Below are 23,228 nucleotides of genomic sequence, written 5' to 3'. Positions count from 1 at the left end.
TATCTTAAGGTGAACTGATTTGAAGCCTTAATTACTTGAGCAAACCCTTTACAGCTGAACAGAGATTAGTATTTGCCTGTCAGGGGCAAAGTGTGTGTACACCAGAGTGGGAACCTTGGGGCCCAGTTCAAAATTCTGTTTCCTACAACAGGGAAATCAAGATTACAGTCTCTTTAACCGGAATTAATAGGCTATTTTACTTGACCACCATTTTGGACTTTAATCTCTTCTAAAAATAAATTTTCAATAAGATGTCTGCTATTCAGGCTTAAAAGATAAAGAAAAGCAACATGGTAATAAGAATTCTAAAAGCCAACTGCAATTATTTCATAAACATATCAAAGTAATCGATGTATCTCATTACGGTAGCCTAGTGATTTTTAAATTTTTTAATCATGGGTTAAATAGTGACAATAATGCTCCATGGAGGATCAAGGAAGCATGAGTGATGTAAGAATATTGATTTGTAGTTATCTGAGGATAAAAATAATGGTAATTTTCATATTATCAGCCATTCTCCCGAATTAGTTCAAAACCATCTGGAAAGAAGTAAGGCTAGACTGAAGATGGGGCACAGGGAAAGTTCTCGGCGCTGGAAGCAGCCCTTTAGCTTTGCGAATGTAAACAGTGTAGTGTTTTATAGATTCTAAAATGGATCCTTTTTACTGTTCTCCCCGCTTTCCTTCTGATAATCTCTAGCGTTATCAACTAATGTAAGGAAGCCCAGGGCAACGTGTTAAGTAATGTAGTTGTCATCTTGCTGAGCCTTTCCTCACCTCTGCAACTAGAAACATCTATCTCTGGGTCTCACTAGCCACACTTGTGAAAGAAAACCGTTGTAGAATTTTACAGCTGAAATGGACCTGAGATCATGATCTTTAAAGTTCCACCCAGATCTAAAGTCATATTTACCCAAATATCAACTTTTAAAAAGAGAAAATATTCTTCCTAATTAGAGAAATGTGGTAATTAAATGGATGTTATAGGGTATTTGGTTTCCTGGTTAGAATAACTTTTATTACTTTTAATTTCAGATAAAGTTTCTGCATATGTTTTAGCATTTCAATAAACGATGTGTCTTGATCTTTCTAACCCCCTTGCAATTCAAGACACTGGACTATTCTTTTGCTTATGTTCTCAAGGTCTTTATTTACATCAGTTAAAAGAATTTTGTTACCTTACAAAATTGGAGACACTTCCAATTCAAAGACTAATGTATTAAAATCAATTCAGGTTTCCTATAATTAGGCCTCATCACCTTGCTTGCATGATCTGCAAAAAAGAAGGGAGAACGCAGAATTCACAAGTATATTACTCTAAACTTTGTTGTACTGACATTCCTGAACCTTTGACATAATTCAATTCACTTTTACTGAAAGGTTATGATATATCTGATTTTGTACCAGACCCTAAGCTTCCTTGGGGCATCTTTCTATCCTCAGCACATGTTTAGAACTTAGTAGGTTCTCAAAATGAGTTTCCAGAATGAGTATAGAATAAATGCACAGGTCCTGCTTTCAAGAAGCTTAGAATCTAGTGGGAAAGACAGATTTTAGCCCAGTGAAACCCATTTCAGATTTCTAACCTACTGAACTGGAAGATAATAAATTTGCGTTGTTTTAAACCTCAGAGTTTGTGGTAATTTAATATGGTAGCCATAGGAAACTGACTCAAGTTCACAGAATTGTTTCAGCTGTGAAAAGGCTTCATTGGGGTGGTGTTTCATGAGAGGAAGGGCCAGGACTCAGTGGAGGAAAACAGGTGATGTTAGTTAAATCCTTGCTACTCATAAAGTATGGTTGGTCTCTTCTGAACACAGAAGCCAGACCTATTGAACCAGAGTCAGCATTTTAACAAGATCCCCCAGGTGATGTGTATTCATATTAGAGTTTGAGAAGCACTAGGTTAAATTTATTAAAAACTATTTTAAAATGTGTAGAAATCTTTGATTCTTTTTTGACACACAAGTTTGCTGGGAAAAAAATTTAAACATAACCCTAAGAAGAATGCTAGATTGCTGTTTGTTACACTGACCAGAAAAAAAAAAAAAAAAAATTCTACTGCTCTTAAATAAGAAGGCCCTTCAATAAAATCCATTTACCCCCATGGACAAAACATTTTCATTCTTCGAAAATTTCCATGAGTTGAAAGATTACAAATGTCAAAAATTTTACACCTTTAAATAAATATTAGAATCCCTGGAAGAGTACTCAAAGAGCCATGCTGTGGCAGACAAAAGAACTTCATTCACATAATACGTTTTCTTTAATTACTTTAATATAAAAGACACCAATGTTTCATATTTCACATAATATTTTTTAAAAAGTTTTAAAACCCTATAATAAGTATTTAATGAAAATAAATTTATTGAATGGTAGTAATGACTGCAAAAGCAATACTACCAAATGATTACTGAGGCCTTTTGCATTAACAGTAATTGGAAGGTAGGTGGAAAAAATTTCAAACAAGAATATGGATGTTTTAAAACTACATTTTATCCAGCCTTTACCTTTTTGCTAAATCTTGTGCTTATTAGATGTATTCAAGATGGTTATAAAGCCATTCAGCTAAAGTAATACTTCAAAGATGTTAGAACAGCCCTCCATTAATGATATGGTGTTGCAAATCCTCCCATCTGTTTACAAAATTAAAACAAGCAATGAGCGAATGAGTCTTTCTGGGTAAAAGATTCAGTTAAAAAAGAGAACATTAACAGAGAATTAGTGATGGTGAGCAGAATAAGAAAATTAGCATAATTAAGAAAGATATGTAATTATTCAACATAAGTTTGTCTGGTTAAACCAGTGCAACATAATAAATAACTTGACTGCATCGTGAGCGAAAGGGGTAACACGATCCAGAGTCCTGTTTTTAAATTCTCGTTTAATAATCCTATTTCAATCAACCTGTAAAGTAAAAGCACTGAATCCACATTAACATTGTAACATACATCTTACAATAAGACAAAAGTCAAACTATTACTGGGAGATCTTTGTCTTTAACTGTGCACAATTTAAGAAAATTTCACAAGAGTGTGCACTTTTGAAAGTATGATCAGTATATATGGTATAGAGAAAACAGGCACCTCCATTATAATTTTTTTAATAAATAAAAGCACATTAACATAAGAAGAAGGTAAGCAGCACCTAAAACCTTTGACATCTGTAACTAAATGCTGGTACCCAAACGGTCTAATTGGTTAAGTTTTACTAAGAGGCGCAAAAAAGAGCCAATTTTTGACTTAACGTTTTAATTCTACTAGAGCCATGAGCTTGTCCGGGCTTACAGTCCTGTCACCTGATGGTGAGTAGCACACCCGTTCTTCACATGTCTTATACTTTGGAAAGCAGACCCGACTCTGGAGCACTCGCCTTAATTAGATTCTGAATTTCCTTGAATTTTGGGTGATCTTTATCAGCCACCAGCTGTAGCAGGACAGCTTCACTTGTAGTCACTATGATCCCAGTTCGAGCAAGACGCTTTTAAAAAAAAAAAAAAGACAAATGAAGAAATTAAGCATGAGAATGAACACTGTATTAAAACAGCAAAAAGCATGCCAGGACACAATGATTAGTGTCCTCTATCAAAACCATGGCCCTCAGCCATACCATCAAATTCAGAGATGAGGAGAGATTTCAAACTAGCCACACCACAAACCCTTTATGATGGTTCTCAATATTAGTAATAAGGACTAGAAACAAGTAAAAGAGAATAGGCAGCCAATATTCTCACTTGCCAATATTCTCACTTATATGCACCAGGGACAGAGGGAAATCAAGGCTAAGGACTGTAAAACAATGATTCTTAAGTTCTTTTTTTCCTCTCTCCAAATATCTGACATTAAACTGCATGCCCTTCCCGTAAGTAAGAAATGCTGGTGGTAGAGGAGCCTCATGTGAGGTTTAAGAATGTGCCCCTGGACGACAACAGAACCACTACCATTGCCACCATTGTAAGCTTTTTAGAATCATAAACAGGAGTATAAAATTTAAGGTTGTATAGAGTTTCATTGACAGGTGAAAGAACATCCTTGCCAAATTGTTCCAGTGGAATCATAATAAAGAGCTAAGGACAGAAATCTCAAGGAAGGGAGGAGGGAAAGGGAAGGAGGAGGGCAAAGAAGAGAAAGTGGAGAAAAGGGTGGGAGAGGGGAATGGGAGGAGAATTCTCGAGCAGAGATCCATTTTCTGGATGTATTTATCAGAAACCTCAGGGAAAAAAACAGACCAACTGTTTGTTACTCCAAGCAACATTCACTGTAAGAGCCTTAGAAGATGAGGTGGTTAGACACGATTCCTATGCAAGTTAGAGGAAAAGACGTGGATCAGTGTCTCGTCATAAAGGAGTCACCTGAATAAACAGGACATCCCAATGGAGCCAAAGTAAACCCTTCAAATGGCTGCAGATCCAGAGACCCAACCTTCCCACTGGCAGACTCTTCCTTTTTATCCCCAAGGATGCAGAAGGGAGTGTAAGCCATAGCCTACTTATCAGATAGCAAGCTTGGACCTCAAACACCAGCACAGGAGTGTGCAGAGCAGGCTGACCACAGCTCTGGAGAAATGAAAAAACAGCAGAGGGTTACATAGGAAAGAGGAAGAAATAAGTGAGGCTGCTAGTGTCCTTTACGTTGGGACAAATCCCAGAGGATGAGTCATCACTGAGTTCTTTAAAGACATCTGGAGACTAATTTCCTCCTCCTTGCTTTTCAGTCAACTCCTGACTATCGTATCAAACCCTCAGAAATCTCAAAGGACTGTGTGCTTGCTTCAGACAGCAGGGCGGGGAATAAGACTAGCTGCAGCTCGGTGCCGTGAATGTCCAGCCATCCAAATGCAGCTCTCTCCCTGGCTGCCTGCCTTCCTTACTGCTCCCTGTTGAATCAACGGACTTTCAATCAGTCAGTCTGACTCTGAATCATACTTTCAATGTCTGTGAAAGTGCCTTCTATATTCCAAAGTGCAAACAAAGGTCAGTTCTCAGTAATCTTTCTAGTTCCTTCATGAGGCAGGAAGGACAGAAAACTGTTTCCAGGTCTGAGGAAGAAATGTGATGACCCAGGAAGAAGGCAGCTTTTTTCTATAGTGCTCTCCTGACCAGACTAGAGCAGCACCGGATCCACCCTAAGCCAGCAACCCTCAGGGATGCTGTGAGTCCGTACACTGTGGCAGGGGCAAGCTGGGACACTAGAGGCACACAAAAAAACTTTAGTAAACGGAAACATAAAATTATTTAACTTCAAGACGGAGATATGCCCAATATTGATTGCATTCGAAAGTAATCCAGCCAAGAACCTGTGTTAGGGGAAGGCGTGGCTCACGCCTTTGCTAAGATTGCAAAGTCTTTAGATCAGACTAACAGATCTTCCCATGTACCTGAGCAGAAAGAGAACAGCAGCACTTTTTCCAGACACCGGCAGGTTCCTGCCCACCACCTTGAGCTATGAGGACACCTACAATACTGGTCCCACACTCACTTTATCTCCTGGCTTTAGAAAGGGCAATTAAAACTCCAGCTGTTTAATGCAAATGGGTACATGGCTTAATAGGTTTCCTGAGTTCTTCCCTTACACTTGCAAAACCAGTCCAACTAGGCCAAAGGAAAGGTTACTCTGACCCACAAACCTAAAAATGCAAGAACACAAAGCCAAGATGGTCTCAGAGAGGGTGGGGAAAAAAAAGACTAAACCCATTAAATTCCCAAGTAACACTAACAACTCCCCAGAAGTACAAGGACATCAAGCTCATGAGACAGTTTTAGTCTATTTTATCTCACATTTACTCAACAATTGTAGTTGAAAGAAAAATGCCTGACAGATGGTAGGTGCTCAAAAAATTTTGTGGAATAAAGCACACACCACAGATCCTGGCAGAGAAGTTTTAATAACGGTAACTATAAATCTTATTAGTACAATGGTCTTAACAGGCAATATGGGGAGTCTCAGGAATGACCTCAAGTAGTTGCGTTCTCAAGGAAAAAAAGAAGGGGAGCAGACCAGATCTCTATTTCACTTTCATAGTCACAGAAGAAAAAAGGAGACTTAACATTTCTCCCAAGGACTGAGGGACTAAAGCACCTCCATAGCAAATTAAGACTAAGAGGAAAAATCTGAAATGTGGCACACATCTTCCCCCATCACCACCTGACCTGCTTCTTCTCTCCCTTTCAACCTCAGTACCGTAAGCCAAGGCAATGCTGGCTGCTCCAGGCTCTTCCAAACCCCCCCCAGACCATATTCCTTCCTTCCCTCCTCAGAACTTCTCAGGACTAGTCCATTCTGGGTCTTGGAAGCTGATATATGCTTATACTTTTCTGATCAGATAAACCTCATGAAGACAACAAAAACAAATAATAGCTACAGTAAAAATAAAAGCAACAGCTAACATTTGAGTGCTTACCATATCAGACACTAAGTGCTATCGATACATTATTTCATTGATTCTTCACAAAAATCCTCCCACGTAATGACTATTATTTCTATTTCACAGTCGACAAAAAATTAATCCATCAATCTAAGAAAGAAACAGATGAACCTATTTGCAAGGCAGGAATAGAGACACAGACTTAGAGAACGGACATGTGGACACAGGGGTGGAAGGTGAGGGTGGGATGAATTGGGAGATTAGGATTGATATATATACACTACCATGCATAAAATAGACAGCTAGCAGGAACATGCTATAAAGCACAGGAAGCTCAGCTCGGTGCTTTGTGACGACCTAGGTGGGTGGGAGGGAGGTCCAAGAGGGAGGGGACATAGGTATACATATAGCTGACTCACTTCATTGTACAGCAGAAACTAACACAACATTGTAAAGCAATTATACTCCAATAAAAAAAAAAGGAAGAAATGGAAAATTTTATTCAAGCCAAAGTGAGGATTATAACCTGGGAACAGCCCCTCAGAAAGCTCTGAGAACTGGTCCACCCGTTAGAAGTCAAAGCACAGTTACAGAAATTGAGACAGAGGGCTGTACATTAAATGACCTATTATTGACAGTTTACATAATCCAGATCTAAGTGCCATTGTCGTGGGTCATGTGACCCTTCAGAAGATCAAGAAGGAATGTTATCTTTTAAGGGGTTGTCTGCTCTTTATGGTTGAGCAGGTATTTCTGCTGATGGGAGGTTTGGTCGATGCATACTTCAGATACACAATGCACAGTAGGGAGGAGAGAGGAGGCCAAAGGGCAAAGAAAATTTTTTCATGTTTAAATTTTTCTTGTCTTGCCATAAAACTATGAATTTTATTTCACATCACCAATGAGAAATCTGAGGCAAAGATATTAGGTAATTTGTCCAAGGACATTAATTTACAAAATGCCGGAACCTGAATTCAAACCCATATTACCCCTCCACTGTTTAGACTCTTCCTAATCAGTAAGATTACAGACAACCTCCAAAAGAATGAGGCTCAGATGGTAAAATGGCTGTTTTTATTCTGACTCTTGGTAGAACACAGAACTGCCAACAATCAAAATTTTCTGTAATAAATGGCATAATAAAGACATCTAAAAAACGAATGTAGGACAAAAGTTCTTGAAATCGCTTTACAAGCAAGGAAAATTTTTGGTTTTGTATGTTCTTAGTTTTTCGCTTCCTTGGAAACACTTCAAGTTCTGGACCTCAGCATTACCATAAAGGTATTCAAAGAAGAAAAGAGCTGCCTGCCGAGGTAGTACGGATCTGACAGTGGAAGTGTTTAAACTCAGATTACTAAGGAAATCTGAAAAGTGGAAGCTAACTATGACTGTAAGAACAGCTTAAAGATCTCTGCTGAGAGAGGAAGAAGCAACACTTAGTATCTAACCAACCAGAGAACCCAGTAGTCCAAGTGGACTTGAAAATAGTTGAATAAAATAAATAAAACCATTTCCACCTATAATCGCAAAATAGGACTCACTGCTCAGGAATAAGAGAAGGGATGGCCAACCAGGGCCTTAAAACCACTGCTGCTGACAGCTACCCTCCTGCTTCTACATCAGCCCTCCCCACTGACTTGAGTCTCCTTTCTTTCCTCTCTTTCTTATTTGCCCAACTCACCACCCTAGGGAACATTTTAGGCTAGAGAGGTGATTGAGCAATCCTACAGAGAAAGTGGTTCACAGGTCAGCTTATGCATGGAACACTGGAGGGTCTCAAAAAAAAATCTACATTTCCCATTCTCAATAAAAATAATCAGTTAAAAATTCAGCAATTCAATCCAGATTGACATTACTTTAAAGCTATTATAGAATTAGAATTGAACATGAAAGAGAGAGATGCACAATGCGGAGTGAAGGTTCAAAGGATTAATTGTGGGAGTTTGTTTTTCAACAGTCTCGGAATAGGCAATGCTTACGTAAGGCTACTGTTATGCAACACTGATGAAAGTCATCAACTCCCTGACTCTGAAGTATATCTTGACACTCCATGCAGAGAGCCATTAAACACTGTGTGTGAGTGGTGCCCACAGTCAGAGACACACCTCCTATCCCCAGAAATTCAAGTCTGAGGAAATCTAACAAGTGGCTGAACCAGGCTTCGGCCCACCATACCCTAGGTGTTGGCTAGACCCTGGACGAGTTAAGCCTAGGTGAACTGTTGTTAATTTGCAAATCTTTCAGTAGTTCAGAGTAAGCTTACTGGAATACCTCTTAGTTGATGTGCAAAACTAGCAAAGTTACGAAAGAAGATGTAAAGGAGCATTTGGCATCACTAGACATCTAGAAATAAAGACAGAAGATGTAAAACAGGATATGATGGTGAGACCTCAGAGGTTTGTCGTGCGTAGTAGAAACCCCGGAAATCAGCCTGATTGTTGTCAGACCAAGCTCAAATCTAAGACGTAAACCTTTCACTGCTGTTACATATTTGATACTCTCCAAATTTACTTCGAAGCCTTGGCTAATGATTTATTTTAAAGCAGGACAATTACCTCAAGAGCAAACATCCTGTCCATCATGCTTCTCGACGACGTGGCATCAGCAACAATATGAACCTCAATACCTCTGCCAACGAGCTCCAGAGCTGTCTGTTGGATGCACACATGGGTCTAGTAGGAAAGTAAAAACCATATGTAATAACGTGGTAAACTACAAGTATTTTACAAATGTGCAGCAACACGGTAGAGCAGAAAGAGCACTACAGGTCTAATGGCCTTGTCCACATCTAGTTTTGCCTCCAACTCACTAGTGATCTTGAGCATAAACAGCATTTCTGGCTTTGGCTGCCTCTTTGTTAAGTCAGGGACTGCATTACATCAATGTTCTTTGTACTGGGAACCTTGAACATATTCTTAGAGCCCTGTGAGCACTTTTTTTAAAGATTTTCATCTATGTCATCTGGACGACCTTCATATGGCTGACTACTACCACTCAGTTTTGATGCCACTCGCAGTTGGGTTTATTTCTGTATTCACACCACGTGCCTAACACAAAGAACGCGTTTGCAGTACTGCCAATTGAGATAATGGTGGGAAAACTGAGTTGTGGTAAGGCACCCAGTAGTATAAAGGTAAGCCAAGTTAAAAATAACTTGTAGCACAGACAAAAAATACCCAGTATACATCACCAGAAAATGAATTATACAGATTCCATCTTTGTAAGTATGAACTTGTAACAATTCATCAGCAGAGAATAAAGAGTAAAAACATGCTCCAACAATAAGTGGATTATATAACCAATGAAAGCAGATTTTAATAATGCCAGCCAACCTTATCTTCATAGGACAAGAGGGCTGTGGAGAATTATCAACTGACAACTCATTAAAATTAGCACTGGAGGACTGCTCAAAGATGATTTTGATTAGACATGAGGTCTAATGATGAACAAGCAAGAAAAGTGCAAAAGTCAGCATTTGGTGTGACATATTTATACAAATAGGCTTCCTTTATTTTATCATTATTTAAGTCAAAATACAGAAATATTTTATATCTAAACCTGAGGCTATTAAAACCTACTACTCTGAAACCTACTATCAAAACATCATGGATGTCTTTAATATTATTTGGATTTCACTGTTTTTATGGTTTTCATAATTTTAAAATTTTAGTTCAAGAGGTATTTAAAAGCTATGAATAAATACTTATATTCTGTTTCTACATGTCAAAAAAACAAACCAAACAAAAATCATTTTAATCAGCATTAGGAATCCATGAGTATTTTTTTTCCTTTAAAAAAATAGGTACACATGATTCAAATGTGAAGGACAATGAACTACATGACTTCTAAGGTTTTTCTAAAACAAAAACATGACCAAGGTGAGCTCCTATAACACATAAATAAACATACTGTCTTTGGTGAAAATGTGTTCCAAAAGTTGGGGTTCAAAGTAAAGGCCCAAGAATCTATCAACCTAGATTCAAATGCAGCTTCATCTAACTTTAACTAACTCTATGACCTTGGGCAAGACACATAGCACCTGTGTTTGAGTTTTCTCACCTACAATACGAGACCAAAAGTACTTAGCTCAGAGGATTGCTGTGAGAGTTCAACAAATTAATATATATAAAGTGTTCAGATCAGTGCCATGCAAGTAGTCAACACTTAAAAACTGGTAGCTATTTTCTATCAGATACCTACATGGTATTCTATATACAAAATTACATTCTGGAAATAACAAGTTTTCTACAAATGATATCGTGTCCAAAACAGAACAAGAGGTACTCACTTCTACTCCAAATAACACAACACTCCTGACTCCAGGAATCTCTGCTAATGCTGCTTCTACTTCTGGTAATACCATTGAAAACTTGGTCTTTGGAAGTACCAGTTTTACACCCGTTAAATCAATTTCTTGAACGGTGCTACCAAGACCTTTAGGGTACTGTTCTGTTACAATAACTGGAATTCCTAAAATCCGGGCCCCTTGTAACTGGAGGAAAAAAAACACACAAAGATAAGTAGCAATATACATATGTTTGCGTATGAATCATGCTTTAGCAAATTGGAAAAAATGAACAAGCAAGCATACCAATCTCTGTCCTACACTAATAATATCTCCAAAATACTTGATGGCTGGTCTGAACCTTTCCTGCATATCACAGCAGAAAAACACAGTGCTTGAAGGTGTAAGATTTCCCAGGGTAGTAAGCTGAAGAAAAAAGAAAAAAAGAATGATTTAGCATTTGTTATACAATGACATTTATTTTCAGCTGGAGGTCAGTAAAGAGAGAAAAACATTCCTACTGTTTGACCCATTAAATCCATTTCTGCAACTATTGTCTAAGAGAAATGATATGAATAACAGGAAAAAAAATTATGCCCAAAGATGTCCACTGAATTGCTTTTAATAGTGAAAATTAGAAATAAACCAAGAACCGACAATACAAAAATGATTTCACAAATTTTAACACATTCACATGACATTTTTTAGCCTATTAAAATAACGTATGTATATGTTTTCAAAAAATGTGCACCATCTAAGAAGAAATGCCGTAATCTAATGGTAATTTTAAAAACAGAGCACAGTTCAATAGTATTTCAATAATGTAAAAATATGAATAAAACGTAGAAGCAAATATATGAAAATATGAACATGTGGTTATATAGTTAGGGATGCTGATAACATTTTTTCTTAATACCTTTCTTTTATTTTTCAAATGCTATTTTAAAACATTTGCTAAATGTTATTTAAAAAGATGTATTACTTTTATAATAAAAAACAGTAAAAAACTTAAATCTGTTGATGGCATTGCTTACAAGAACAAAGAATAAAATTTAAATAATCTGTAGCAAAGATTATGGAACAAAAAACTAAAAAAACAGAAACAAATCTAGATATACTGCTATCATCAACACAGAAATATTAAGTTGGTATTCTCAAGAATAACTTCTTAGACTTCAAATAAAATGCAATGAAATGATGCCAAGCACATCACCACTGTCAAATGGAAAGACATAAATTTGACATCTGAATTCTTACACATATTTATCACAATCAGGAAAGTCAATGAATTAAGATGAAAACTGGGTATTAGATTACCATGCTTTACATTAATTGCTGTAGTTGGTCTATTATAACAACTTGGGCCCAATATGGATCTACCAAAAAGGGAAAAATCACTGTTGAATACAAGAATTTAATTCTTAAAAGTCCATGGTACTTTTCTTTCTGCTTTCTCAAATGAGAGAAAGCTCTGGAAAGGATGCAGTCTGATCATGAATGAACCCATGCCACTACTCTTACTAGGCACCCTGTAAGTCTCCCCTCTAATTAACCTAAACCACCCACAGACAATAATTACTCATAATTTTATAGAGGAACCTGAGTCCTGATTACATGGTGGTGGCTTCACCACCAGCCTGGCCCTAGACTCTGCCTTAGTATCTGTGCACATGGCATACTCCCAAGAAACAATTACTACAAGAATTAAATGAATCATCAAAAGGAATCTTTTATCCTTAACAGTATGACTGTTCTAGTCAGTTTGCACTTTTATTTATCTGTGTCCTGGTCTGAAGGACTCTAGCACCTTAATCTCCCTCTGGTATTAACTCTATAGGTGTGCACTAATTAACCATGCGCAGTCCAACACCAAGTTCATGTCAGAATGCGAGTGCCATCTTTAATTCTAACACTATGTGGAGGGTTTTCCTACTCTGCCAATAAAGTATGTTTAAAATAAATATTCAGGCTGCTTCCTTACTTAAATTTTTAATGCAAGTACCATGCTTCCATTTTGGTCATTATCAAAAGCAATGAGTCTGATGTATAGGTAAGTACTTAGGGTACTTGGTTGAAAACCAGTCACTATGACCATGTATCTTAAATTTCAGTAAACATTAAATCTTGGCTCAAAAGGCTTAAAATCCATATATATATATTCTTTTAGAAATTTGAACCAGGGGTCCCTAGTCATCCACCATGTGTTGAGGGGACACTATGAAAAGCAGTTTGGCTGTAACTGTCTTGTTTCAAGTAACTGTAAGGCACCTTAGCCATCTTGCCATTCTACCACATGGGAATACCAGCAAGCAGGCAAAATAAAACTCCCAGGCAGTTGCCCAAGTATGCTGGATGGCCATGCACTAACACACAGCCGACACTTGCTTCGATCTCCAGCTTTCAGATCTTATCTCAGACTGTACTGACTAACTCTGTATACATTCCTAACAAGTTTGGTTGTCTGGATTATAAATTAACACAGGATTGGAAACAGCAAATCTGAAAGGGAACTGCTGAAGACAGGCAAACGGATAGCAACAAGAAATGACAGCTGAGGAAGAAACGATTAAAAATACAATAAAAGCAGATCAAAACTCAACTAGTTCTCAGTCTAGACTCCAATGAAGGAGTAACAAGCTGTATATAAGTTATAAATTGGGACAAAATCATTTTATCACACTCATTAAGAAAATAAGTTACATTATTTTAGGACTACCATATAAAATGGTCAAAATACCAAAAAAATGGGATATTTAAAGGAATAAAACCTTACCTACTCAGAAATCCTAGAATATTCAGACTTGTGGTCTCCTGGGGTTCCTGTTACCTGGTGCTTCCCTATACCTCATTTCAGCTGTGAGGTATCTGTTCTAGGCAGGGGACCACATCAGACGTATGTCATATTAGACACAGATTGAGGAGGTCAGAAAATGCAGCCCTGAAATCCTTAGCACCCTGCAAATCCTTTCTAGTAGAGGAATTCATCATCTATAAACCTTCAGTTAAAGAAAGAAACTATAGAGATAAGCGGGTGAGGCATATTTTTATGCAGAAATGACTGGTTATAATTTCATGAAACAAAAATGCCTTAGACATTCTCCTCTCCAGGAGTTGACATCCCCTTGAATATGACCTGCACTTAGTAATTTGCTTCTTCAGAGTATAGAGGGAGGGTAATGGTGAACACGGCCACAGCCAGGTGATCAAGATTGAGGTAATCCATGGTGACAATATTCAACTTTGATATATGATGAGAATAACCTTCATGATCTTCCTCTCAAAATCTCACAACCCTGGTTGAAGCATGAGGAAAACATCAGATAAACCCAAAATGAGGTCATTCTACAAAAATATCTAATCAGGACTTCCCTGGTGGCGCAGTGGTTGAGAGTCCGCCTGCCGATGCAGGGGACATGGGTTCGTGCCCCGGTCTGGGAGGATCCCACATGCCGTGGAGCGGCTGGGCCCGTGGGCCGTGGCCGCTGAGTCTGCGCGTCCGGAGCCTGTGCTCCGCAGCGGGAGAAGCCGCAGCAGAGAGAGGCCCGCGTATCGGGAAAAAAACAAAAAAGGAATCAAAAATATCTAATCAGTACTCCTTAAAACTGTCAAGGTCATTAAAAACAATGAAACTCTGAGAAACTGCTATAACCCACAGGAGTCCAAGGAGACGTGACAACTAAACGTAATCGGTATCCTGAATTGGATCCTGGGACAGAAAAAGGACATTAGGGAAAAGCTAGTGAAATCTGACTAAAGTGTGGCGCTCAGCTTATAGTAATGTACCAATGTTGGTTCCTTAGCTGTGACAAATATGCCACAGTAAGGTAAGATGTTAGCAAGAAGGGAAACTAGGTCAGGTATAAAGGAGCTAGCTCTCTGTACTATCCTTTGCAACTTTGTTGTAAATCAACACTATTCTAAAATTAAAAGTTTATGAAAAAAGAAAAAAGGTCTCCCTATGCCATAGTAGTAGGGGGAAAAGATGCTACTTTATGAATAAACTCCATATCTTACAAGACAGAAAAAGGAGGATTTGAGGCTACCAAAACAAAAAACAAACAAATAAAAAACTACTGAGAAACTCTAACCAAACCCCCCATCCACCCCAGATCCACATGAATTTCAGTAATTGTTAAATTACACACTGACTCTATAATTCAGGGACTTCGTAACTTGACTCAGAAATTCCTCTTAAACCAAAACCTTGTACATAACTAAAGTGCTGCTCATTGTCAAACATGCTGCAACTGCAAGATAGCAAATTAAAAGTGACCTTGACCAAGTGCCATCACGAGTAAAAGCGAAGCAATTACAGATCAACACATATTCAAGAAGTATGAAGAAATCACATATAAAAGTAAATATGTGTATACACACACACCTTCATATATTTATACACATAAATCCCTACACATACACATATACATAAAAAATACGTATTTCAATATACATATTTCAACACAAAAAGTTGATCACAACCAATGGCTTCCTCAAGCAACAGTTTAAGAGATAAATGTCAAGTATAAATTTTTTGTCCACTTTCTTAAGAACTGTCTTAGCTGGCATTCAACCTTAGATTTCATATTCAAAAGACTCTTCATCCCCAAGTCTCATTATTACCACAATCATAACAGTATTTACCCTCCTTCACTTCCACATGTGCTCTGACCATTTTCTAACAATGGCTGCTACATCTGCAAGGAATCTGCTCCTCCCTTGCTCGGTTACTCAGGACAGGCACATACACAGTGGCTGGCCTTGCTTAGTGATACATGGTGCCCCACTTCTGTTCTCTCCATAAACGTAATGCATGGTGAGTGTTGTATGTTGAATGGTGTGCTCTAAAATTTATATGTTGAATTCCTAACCACCAGTACTGTACCTCAGAAAGTGGCCTTATTTGGAAATAGTCACTGAAAACATAATTAGTTAAGATGACGTCGTACTGGAGTAGAGTGGGTGCCTAATCCAACATGAGTGGCATCCTTATTAAAAGGGGAAATCTGGGCACAGAGAAGACCATGTGAACATGAAGGGAGAGATCATGGTGACATGTCTACAAGCCACACAATGCCAAAGACTCCCAACAAACCACCAAAAGCCAGGAGGGAGGCATGGAACGGCTTCTTCTTCACAGCGCTCAGAAGGAACCAAACCTGATCTAAACCCTCCAGAATTATGAGAAAATAAATTTCTGTTGTATAAGCCACTCAGTCTGTAGTATTATACTTTGTTACAGCAGCAACCTAGCGAACGACTACAGTGAGTAAACTGTATATCTTTAGGAATGACTAAAGTTTGGAATTGTAAATGTGATGTTTTCAAAATTTTAGTAGTCTATTATAGTCACAATATAGGCATGATGTGCTTGGGAGAGGGGTCTAGAAGGGGATATGAGGTATCATTATTTCACTGAGAAGTGTTTCCAAGGAAACCCGATTACCACAGGCATAGTAAGGCTTTGTTCCAATACTGACTCAAAACAGAGGTCTGTGACATGACTCTCCCAGGTTACAAGAGTGCCTACACAGGACAGCCCAGGCGCATTAGAATCTGAGTCCAAATGTCAATTTCACTAATTTCAATTACATGAAATGCAGCAAATCATTAACATCTCCAAACAGTTGCTTCTTAATCTGTAACAAAGTAATAAAAATAGTATCTACCTCACAGGGCTATTTCAAGGATTAAATCAGCTTCATGTAAATCAATCAATAAATGTATTAGGTTATTGTGTATCCCTCCTATAGGAAACATACGCTCTGAAGGTCAGCACATGTTAAAAATAGTTCTTCTGTAATGAGGTTAAAATACCACTTACTACTAAAATCCCTTATGAAAACAATAAATATATAGAAAGAAATACTGATATTGCCTAACTTATGTTAACCTAGTCTACAGAATTAAGAAATGATTCATAAAGTGGATTTCTAAATGTCACCAAAAGACTGACAATTACATGATCTGCTCCTGGCAAAACGGTTTGGGGCTTTTTAATTTAGACTACAAAAGAATATTTATTTCACTCTTATTTTACAACCTACTCACCTGCTGTAAGCACTAATGTCACTTGCGCTGAGGTTACAACTCCAGCGAGCTTTCTAACTGCCTAAGGGAAGCCAGCCAACTCCATCAATTTCAGTGTTAAGGACGATGGATTTCTTTAGACTGTACCTGAGGTTGGAGTGAAGGTGAAGCTGGCCAGATCCCAGGAACACAGTGATATCTGAATCTACTTTGGATTCCCCTTGGCAAACTAAATGACAGAAAAAAGTTCCAAACACAGCTTGGAAATTGTGTTTAGCTCCCACTCAAACACAGGTTATTTATAGGTAGCCTCATCTAATGTATCCACAAGAGGCAAAATGTGTACAATGCTTTGGGCAGTAATCTGCAATGTTAAATTCTTAAAAAGTGGGCGGGCAGACAGTATCATACCCTCAGGATCCAGCTGTTTTCTCCAGTGCCCCTGACACTGTGCGCCTCCCAAGATAGTTCCTGCCTGCTTCTCTAACTCAGGAGTTCCGAGCATTAGCTTATCTACCTGCTCCTCCTACACGCTCCACAGTAAAGGTTCTGAAATCAAAAATCACCACCTTCCGGGCTTCCCTGGTGGCACAGTGGTTGGGAGTCCGCCTGCCGATGCAGGGGACGTGGGTTCGTGCCCCGGTCTGGGAGGATCCCACATGCCGCGAAGCGGCTGGGCCCGTGAGCCATAGCCGCTAAGCCTGCGCGTCCGGAGCCTGTGCTCCGCAACGGGAGAGGCCACAACAGTGAGAGGCCCGCATACCGGAAAAAAAAAAAAATCATAGTACTAATAAACTTCCAAGAAGTGAAACCTGGAGCAGAATCCCTTCCAAATTAACTACCTCAGGAAAAAGTCGAAATAACCTTCCCAGGGAAGCCCTTATCTTCTGCCCAGACGAAGCTGCCAGAGCCTTCCCTCCTACATACCGAAGTAAAATCCTCTCGCTGGTGTCATTCTTACTATGTCCTTTTCTTCCTCTCTTCTACTTGGGCTCTGCCCAAGTGTCCAGGGTTGAATTCTCCGTTAGTTAAAACTTGGGAAATACCTTGTGAAAAGTTAACACTTATAAGTCATGAAAATGACCTAAATTCCCACTGTATAATCCTCTCATTTACATTTCTTCCCCTGCGTCTCAAAATTCCTTAGACTTCAAGCATTTTGACAAGGCTGAAGACTCATAAACCGTGCTTGAAACATGAGCTGTCTTCAGCTACCTGAGCTGTCGGCAGACACACGGTCACTTGGACAGAATATTTCAGAAAAGAAGACACTAAAAAGTTACCAGAGCCTAATACTGGCAATGGGGGTCTTAAAGATCAATCCCCACAGAACCACTAACCAACCACCAGCGCAGACAGTGTGGCACAAGCAGCCACTGTGTTTTACAAGGTCACTAGCAACATCAGTCAGAACAGGCGTGAAAGCAAACTCGGACCCCTGTGTAAATTAAGAATACATTCTAGAATATTTTGTATGTTAGCCAGGGCCACAGAGGCTATGAGGCCTATTCTTGGAGAAATAATAAATGGCATTATTTAAGCTGTGGATTACATGTGGCCAAACATGCTCTTCATCCCTGCCTCTGGGAGAAGGGGCCTATACCCAGAGCATGGCCTCACTGACAGGCCACCTTGAGTCTTGCTGAGTGACAGGCATCTGTTCCACAGAAACAACGAATAGCATCAAAACAAATGCTGTTACAAGCTCAAGTTTGCGGCTTGTTTTCCATTCTGCTTGCTATTTTCATTAAGCATGAAAAGAGAACACAAATGCTATGGCCAGCTGTAGGACCTTCACACGCTTTGCCATGGAACCTCAGGCAATTTCCTACATGTTCTGCTCTTTGGTAAAACGAAGGAGTTAGATTACTAGGTATGGAACAAGAATTGGGTCTTACCCATGTTTACATTCACTGGGCCAGGCACTTACAGCTGCCACTCAAATGTGGAGTGAACTCTACGTTCTCATCCAGCCAGAAAATGTCCATGTCTCTAGGATTACACAGCCAGGTTCCAAAAAAATATAGTAAAACGGTCATGAAAAGAAGTATCTTCCCTTTTTCTTCTGAGAATATCCATACACATACACACACACACATATATGTCTCTCTTCATATAAATAGGTATCAGAATAAGTATATGGATATATATGGTATGTGTGTATATTCCTCCACATTACCTATTTTTAAGCTGGGGGAGGCACCTGGCTGAAGAAGTCAAGCTATTGTGATTACTAAAATGAAAGAATATAAAAATATTTTTAAATACTTTAAAATATATAAAGTATCCTATAACAGATGCTTAAGAATTATTGGACTATTCAGTGGGGAAAAAATAACATTTTTAAAAGACTGGGACAGAGTAATGATATTATCATTATTATTTTAAACATCACCACAAAAAAAAACTATATTTTATCTCCAATACCAAGCAAAAGACTTCAAAAGCCACATGTGACCTGAATTATATAATGCCTTTTGAGAACGAACAAGACATTTCAGATATATACAAATATTTCATTAACTTCTAAACTGATAAGTTAAAAAGAGTTCTCAGATCCAGGCTTTAAATTTTTCAAAATAAGAAATCCCATTGTTGGGGGAGGGGGAAGTCTTAAAGACTTGGGGAGGGTGCTAGTTTGGCATAACATCTTATTAGGTAACAGCCCACTCTCCCTCCCAACCACTACAGGAAATGCATCACAAAGAAGTCTGCATCCTCAGTAAAGCTCCAGATCTCTTCAGCTAGTATTTGGATTCTCCCCTTTATTAATGGATTTGTCAAAGGTGCATTCAGCTTCTTCCATATTTTGGCAGCAATAATCTAAACAGACTGACAAGGAAGGCTGCAGAGAGGTGTCAGCCATGAAAACTCTTGAAGGCATAAAAATGGGTGGTAGTAAACACGTACCAACCACAACTCTCCCAAGAGCAGGGCAAATTCTAGGGTATCAGACACCAACTGCCTCCCTTTTGGCTCTCCAAGGGTTGACCACAGAATCTCGCAGCCTTTGCCCTCTGGTTAAAGTATCTGCTTTGGAAGCTTCTGGCCTTCCTTTGCTATCACTTGCTGGAGTAATAGCAAACAAGACCAATTCCACAGACAACTACAAATGAAAAACAAACAAACAAAAAAAAACTACCAAAAACTACAGAATAGTCCTCAGAAAATGACACCTGAATATTAAAATGCCTTCTAATCCTGAATCCCACATTTCAGTTTGGTCTTCCAAAGAAATGGCTTACCGGTTTCTCAACCAAAAAAAATGGTGGTGGTGTAGTACCTAAAATACACCTTTTGTTCTTGCTTTTCAACAGGATAAATCTTCCGGTGAATCCTCTGAGCTGAGCAATAAAAAGAACACAGGAGGCAGATCTGCGCAGTATTAGAGCACAGCTTTTTAAAAATATTAAAAAGGCATAAAATAATCCTCAAGTATGACAACTTTTTCTGCCAGCAGGACCAGGAAAGAATGGTCTAGCTAAAGTTGGGTATTTAAGAAGGTGCTGCAGTGCTGAGTCAAACGACTTTTTCAAGGTAGCCAACGTATATATGTAATCAACAGATTCACTTGACAGTTACTTGGAAGAGGCTAAACAAGGTTATTTCACTTAAGGTTAGGAAAGACTTAAGATCAAAGGAACAGAAAACTGGGGAAGAGGATGGGTGAAAGCATAGGACTCCTGAAGTTTGTGTTTCCGCAAGTGGTAAACACAACTCTGGGAACAAACCCTAAGGCCAATACTCCCCCACAATCTCTTTTCCCCGGTTCTGCATCAACCCAAATAAAAACACAGCTTACTCTGCACAACCCTTCGGTTACGCAGGAGGCTAGGACTCGCTCCCGGCACACAAAGCGGATGCGGGCGGCTGAGGACCACACACGTGGGGGCGTTCGCGCGCGCCGCCAATAGCCGGGAGGCCCACGCCCCGTCCTCGGCCGAGGACAGCCGGTGACCGTCACCTTCGGACAGGCGCCTTCGCTGGGCCATCCCGGAGGCTTGCGACAGAGGCACGGCCCTTCCCAGAGGGCGCGGTGCGCAGGGCCCACCGCCGCGGGGCACCTGAGGAGCGCCGCGGGGACGGGGACGCACGGGGACCGGGAGCTGCGGCTCGGCGCGCGGCCCTCCCGTGGGACCCACCTGGATCTGCAGCGGCACGAGGCGCACCTTGCAGCGCTCGCTCACCGTGAAGCCCTTGGGCAGGTCCACGTACTGGCCCCACTCCTCCGCGAAGAGCTGCACCACGAATTTGCGGTGCATGTCGATCTGGTCGCCGTACAGACTGAGGAACTTCTGGATGAGCAGCTCGTAGCCCGCGCCGTGAGGCACGGCTGAGGGCCGCGCGAAGACCGAGAAGCAGAAAAGCACGGGGACCGTGCCCGACGGCGCCCCCAAGCCACCGCCGCTGGGGAGCGCCGGGACCGCGGGCTCCGCCGCCGCCATGTTCCCCGAGCGTCTGCTAGCTCCGAAACCGCGAGGCGCAGACACCGCCAGCAGCCGCGGCCCCGCCTCCTCGCGCCGCCTGTCGCCTGCTCTGGAAGGCGAGGGGGCGGGTCCTGGCGGCCGCGGCTCCCGCGCCCTCCTCCATGCCCGGCGGAGGGCGGACCCTGCGGAGGACCTGGCTGTGGGGCCGGCGCTCCAGCGAGCGCCCCCTCCAACTTCCGGCGGCGCGCGGCCCCTCCGGCGGGCCGCGAGGGGCCCGGTCGCCTCACAGACCCTCGACCTGCCTGGGCTGCCCGGTGCTCTAGTCCTCAGAGGAGATGTGTGGCCCGCCTTCCACCCCGCTCCGCCCACCGTCGAGCAGTGTGCTCCGGAAGTTTGGGCCTGTGCTTGGGGACACGGGGCTGCCCGGCTAAAACTGCTGGGAGGCGTTACCTGTCGCTCTTGTCCAGAGGCAGGCAGTACTTGAGGACGGCGGCAGTAATCTTAAAACCAATCGGGCAGGCTGATCGATGCTAAGAAGAGTGGTGGGAGTCGATGCTTCCTTAGGAGGGCCATCCGAGACTCAGAATTTCATGTTTTTCCACCCCATGAAACACAGTTATCTCTCTAGTCGTGGATTTGAGGTCTTGCCCTCCCTTTATCTCAACCCAATTTCCAGGAGAACTTGGATGGGGAATTGCAAAAAATATAAAGGGTAAAAAGAGTAAAAATCAGGATTTTATATTCAAACTGAGGATTCTGTTTTTGAGCGAGTAAAAGCAATCACCCTCAAATAACTTTTGACTTATGAACACTGTAAGGCACTATAATTAGCTGGAATTAGAAAAGTATACATTATGAACAAAGTTTCCTTAAACAGAAGGTCCTGGGAAGATAGGCTTATGACTCTAAACATACAATTAGATTTTAGATATTAGGGGTTTCTTCTGTTAGAAAGAAAGAAAGGTCAGGGTTTCTCAATTGGCATTGCTGACATTTAGAATGGATACTATTTCATTCTAAGTGACGGGGGTGGCTATCTTGTGTATTTGTAGGATGTTTAGCAGCATCCCTGCCTCTACCCACTAGATGCCAGTATCACCATGCACCTCCCTAATTTTGACAATCAAAAATGTTTCCAGACATTGCCAAATATCCCCCAGGGGGCAAATTTGCCCCCATTTGAGAACCATTGCTTTAAAATAATGCCAATACCATCCTTTGGCCTTTACTGCTCACTTGTATCCAACCTACTGAAAATAGTCTGTTTTCTGTCTTCTCATCAAACTTGGAGATTCCATTTAAAACTGTTGTCTGAACCCATCAAACCAAAATGATATTTTTGCAGATATCATTCCACTGAAAGTCTTCTGTAGGCAGATGTGCAAATCTGTGCTAAGAGAAAGGTACTTTCTCTAGACTAACTAATTACAAAAAGGTACCTATTCTAGGGTGACAAATTATAAAAGTGTTCCTTCTACTCACTAATGCCTTCTGGGACAGAGCAGATTGGAGATTGGAAATTGGTCTGGACCTCAGTCCCCCTCAACAAGCACCTCTGCATCTGCACAGTCTCTTCTGATGGCCCCGAGTCAACATACTTATTCCACTCTCAGATTTTGTAAATGGTTTCTTCACTGAAAGTCAGAAATGTAGTTTCCATGTCCATTGTACTACCTGAGATTGGCCTTTGGTCATTTAATAGTGCAGTCTCTGTGGTAATAACACATCAAATAACATTAATAAAACAGGTATTTGATGGACATATTCACATTTATTGAGTACCAACTGTGTCAAGCAGTGCATTACTATGCTAGAAAAGCACCATGAGTGCACCTTTCACTGGTAATTTACTGTTCTCAGGAAGCTAATTATTAGAGTATTAAGTTTTATAAATGTTGTTGGAAAGAGTCAATGAATAAGAATCCATAAGCAGATATTCTAATGACAAGAAGAAAATAACTATCCTAATTGACACATCATTACAGGTAAAATGCCCAAAATGATCTCATATAGGACTCTAAGGACGTTTATTAGTTGAATTTAAGCACTTACTTTCAGAATTTAAATTCAAAGCAATTCAAGAAGTTAGTTTATACAGTATTGATTAATATGCTAATGCACTGCAGA

General features: G+C 40.2%; 1 protein-coding gene across 3 annotated transcripts; it reads right to left on the bottom strand.

Moving 5' to 3' along the window:
* Positions 1–2,255: 2,255 nt before the first annotated feature.
* ISOC1 (isochorismatase domain containing 1) lies at positions 2,256–21,336 on the bottom strand. 3 transcript variants are annotated; one of them, XM_060143511.1, is made up of 6 exons: positions 20,817–21,336; positions 10,954–11,073; positions 10,651–10,854; positions 9,695–9,798; positions 8,918–9,034; positions 3,342–3,479 (listed from the first exon to the last, which is right to left on the bottom strand). In XM_060143511.1, exons 1-5 carry the CDS (start codon positions 21,117–21,119, stop codon positions 8,941–8,943), a joined length of 825 nt encoding a protein of 274 aa, XP_059999494.1. In that variant the 5' UTR covers positions 21,120–21,336; the 3' UTR covers positions 3,342–3,479; positions 8,918–8,940. The 3 variants fall into 3 exon arrangements, with proteins under 3 accessions (XP_059999493.1, XP_059999492.1, XP_059999494.1); XM_060143510.1 differs by lacking the exon at positions 9,695–9,798 and having other exon boundaries at positions 2,256–3,479; positions 20,862–21,298; XM_060143509.1 differs by lacking the exon at positions 9,695–9,798 and having other exon boundaries at positions 2,256–3,479; positions 20,817–21,291.
* Positions 21,337–23,228: the final 1,892 nt, after the last annotated feature.

The sequence above is a fragment of the Lagenorhynchus albirostris genome, chromosome 3 (genome assembly GCF_949774975.1).
Source record: "Lagenorhynchus albirostris chromosome 3, mLagAlb1.1, whole genome shotgun sequence".
Taxonomy (NCBI): domain Eukaryota; kingdom Metazoa; phylum Chordata; class Mammalia; order Artiodactyla; family Delphinidae; genus Lagenorhynchus; species Lagenorhynchus albirostris.
Note: the sequence above shows the minus strand (reverse complement) of the source record. Positions and strands in the feature narration are given on the sequence as shown.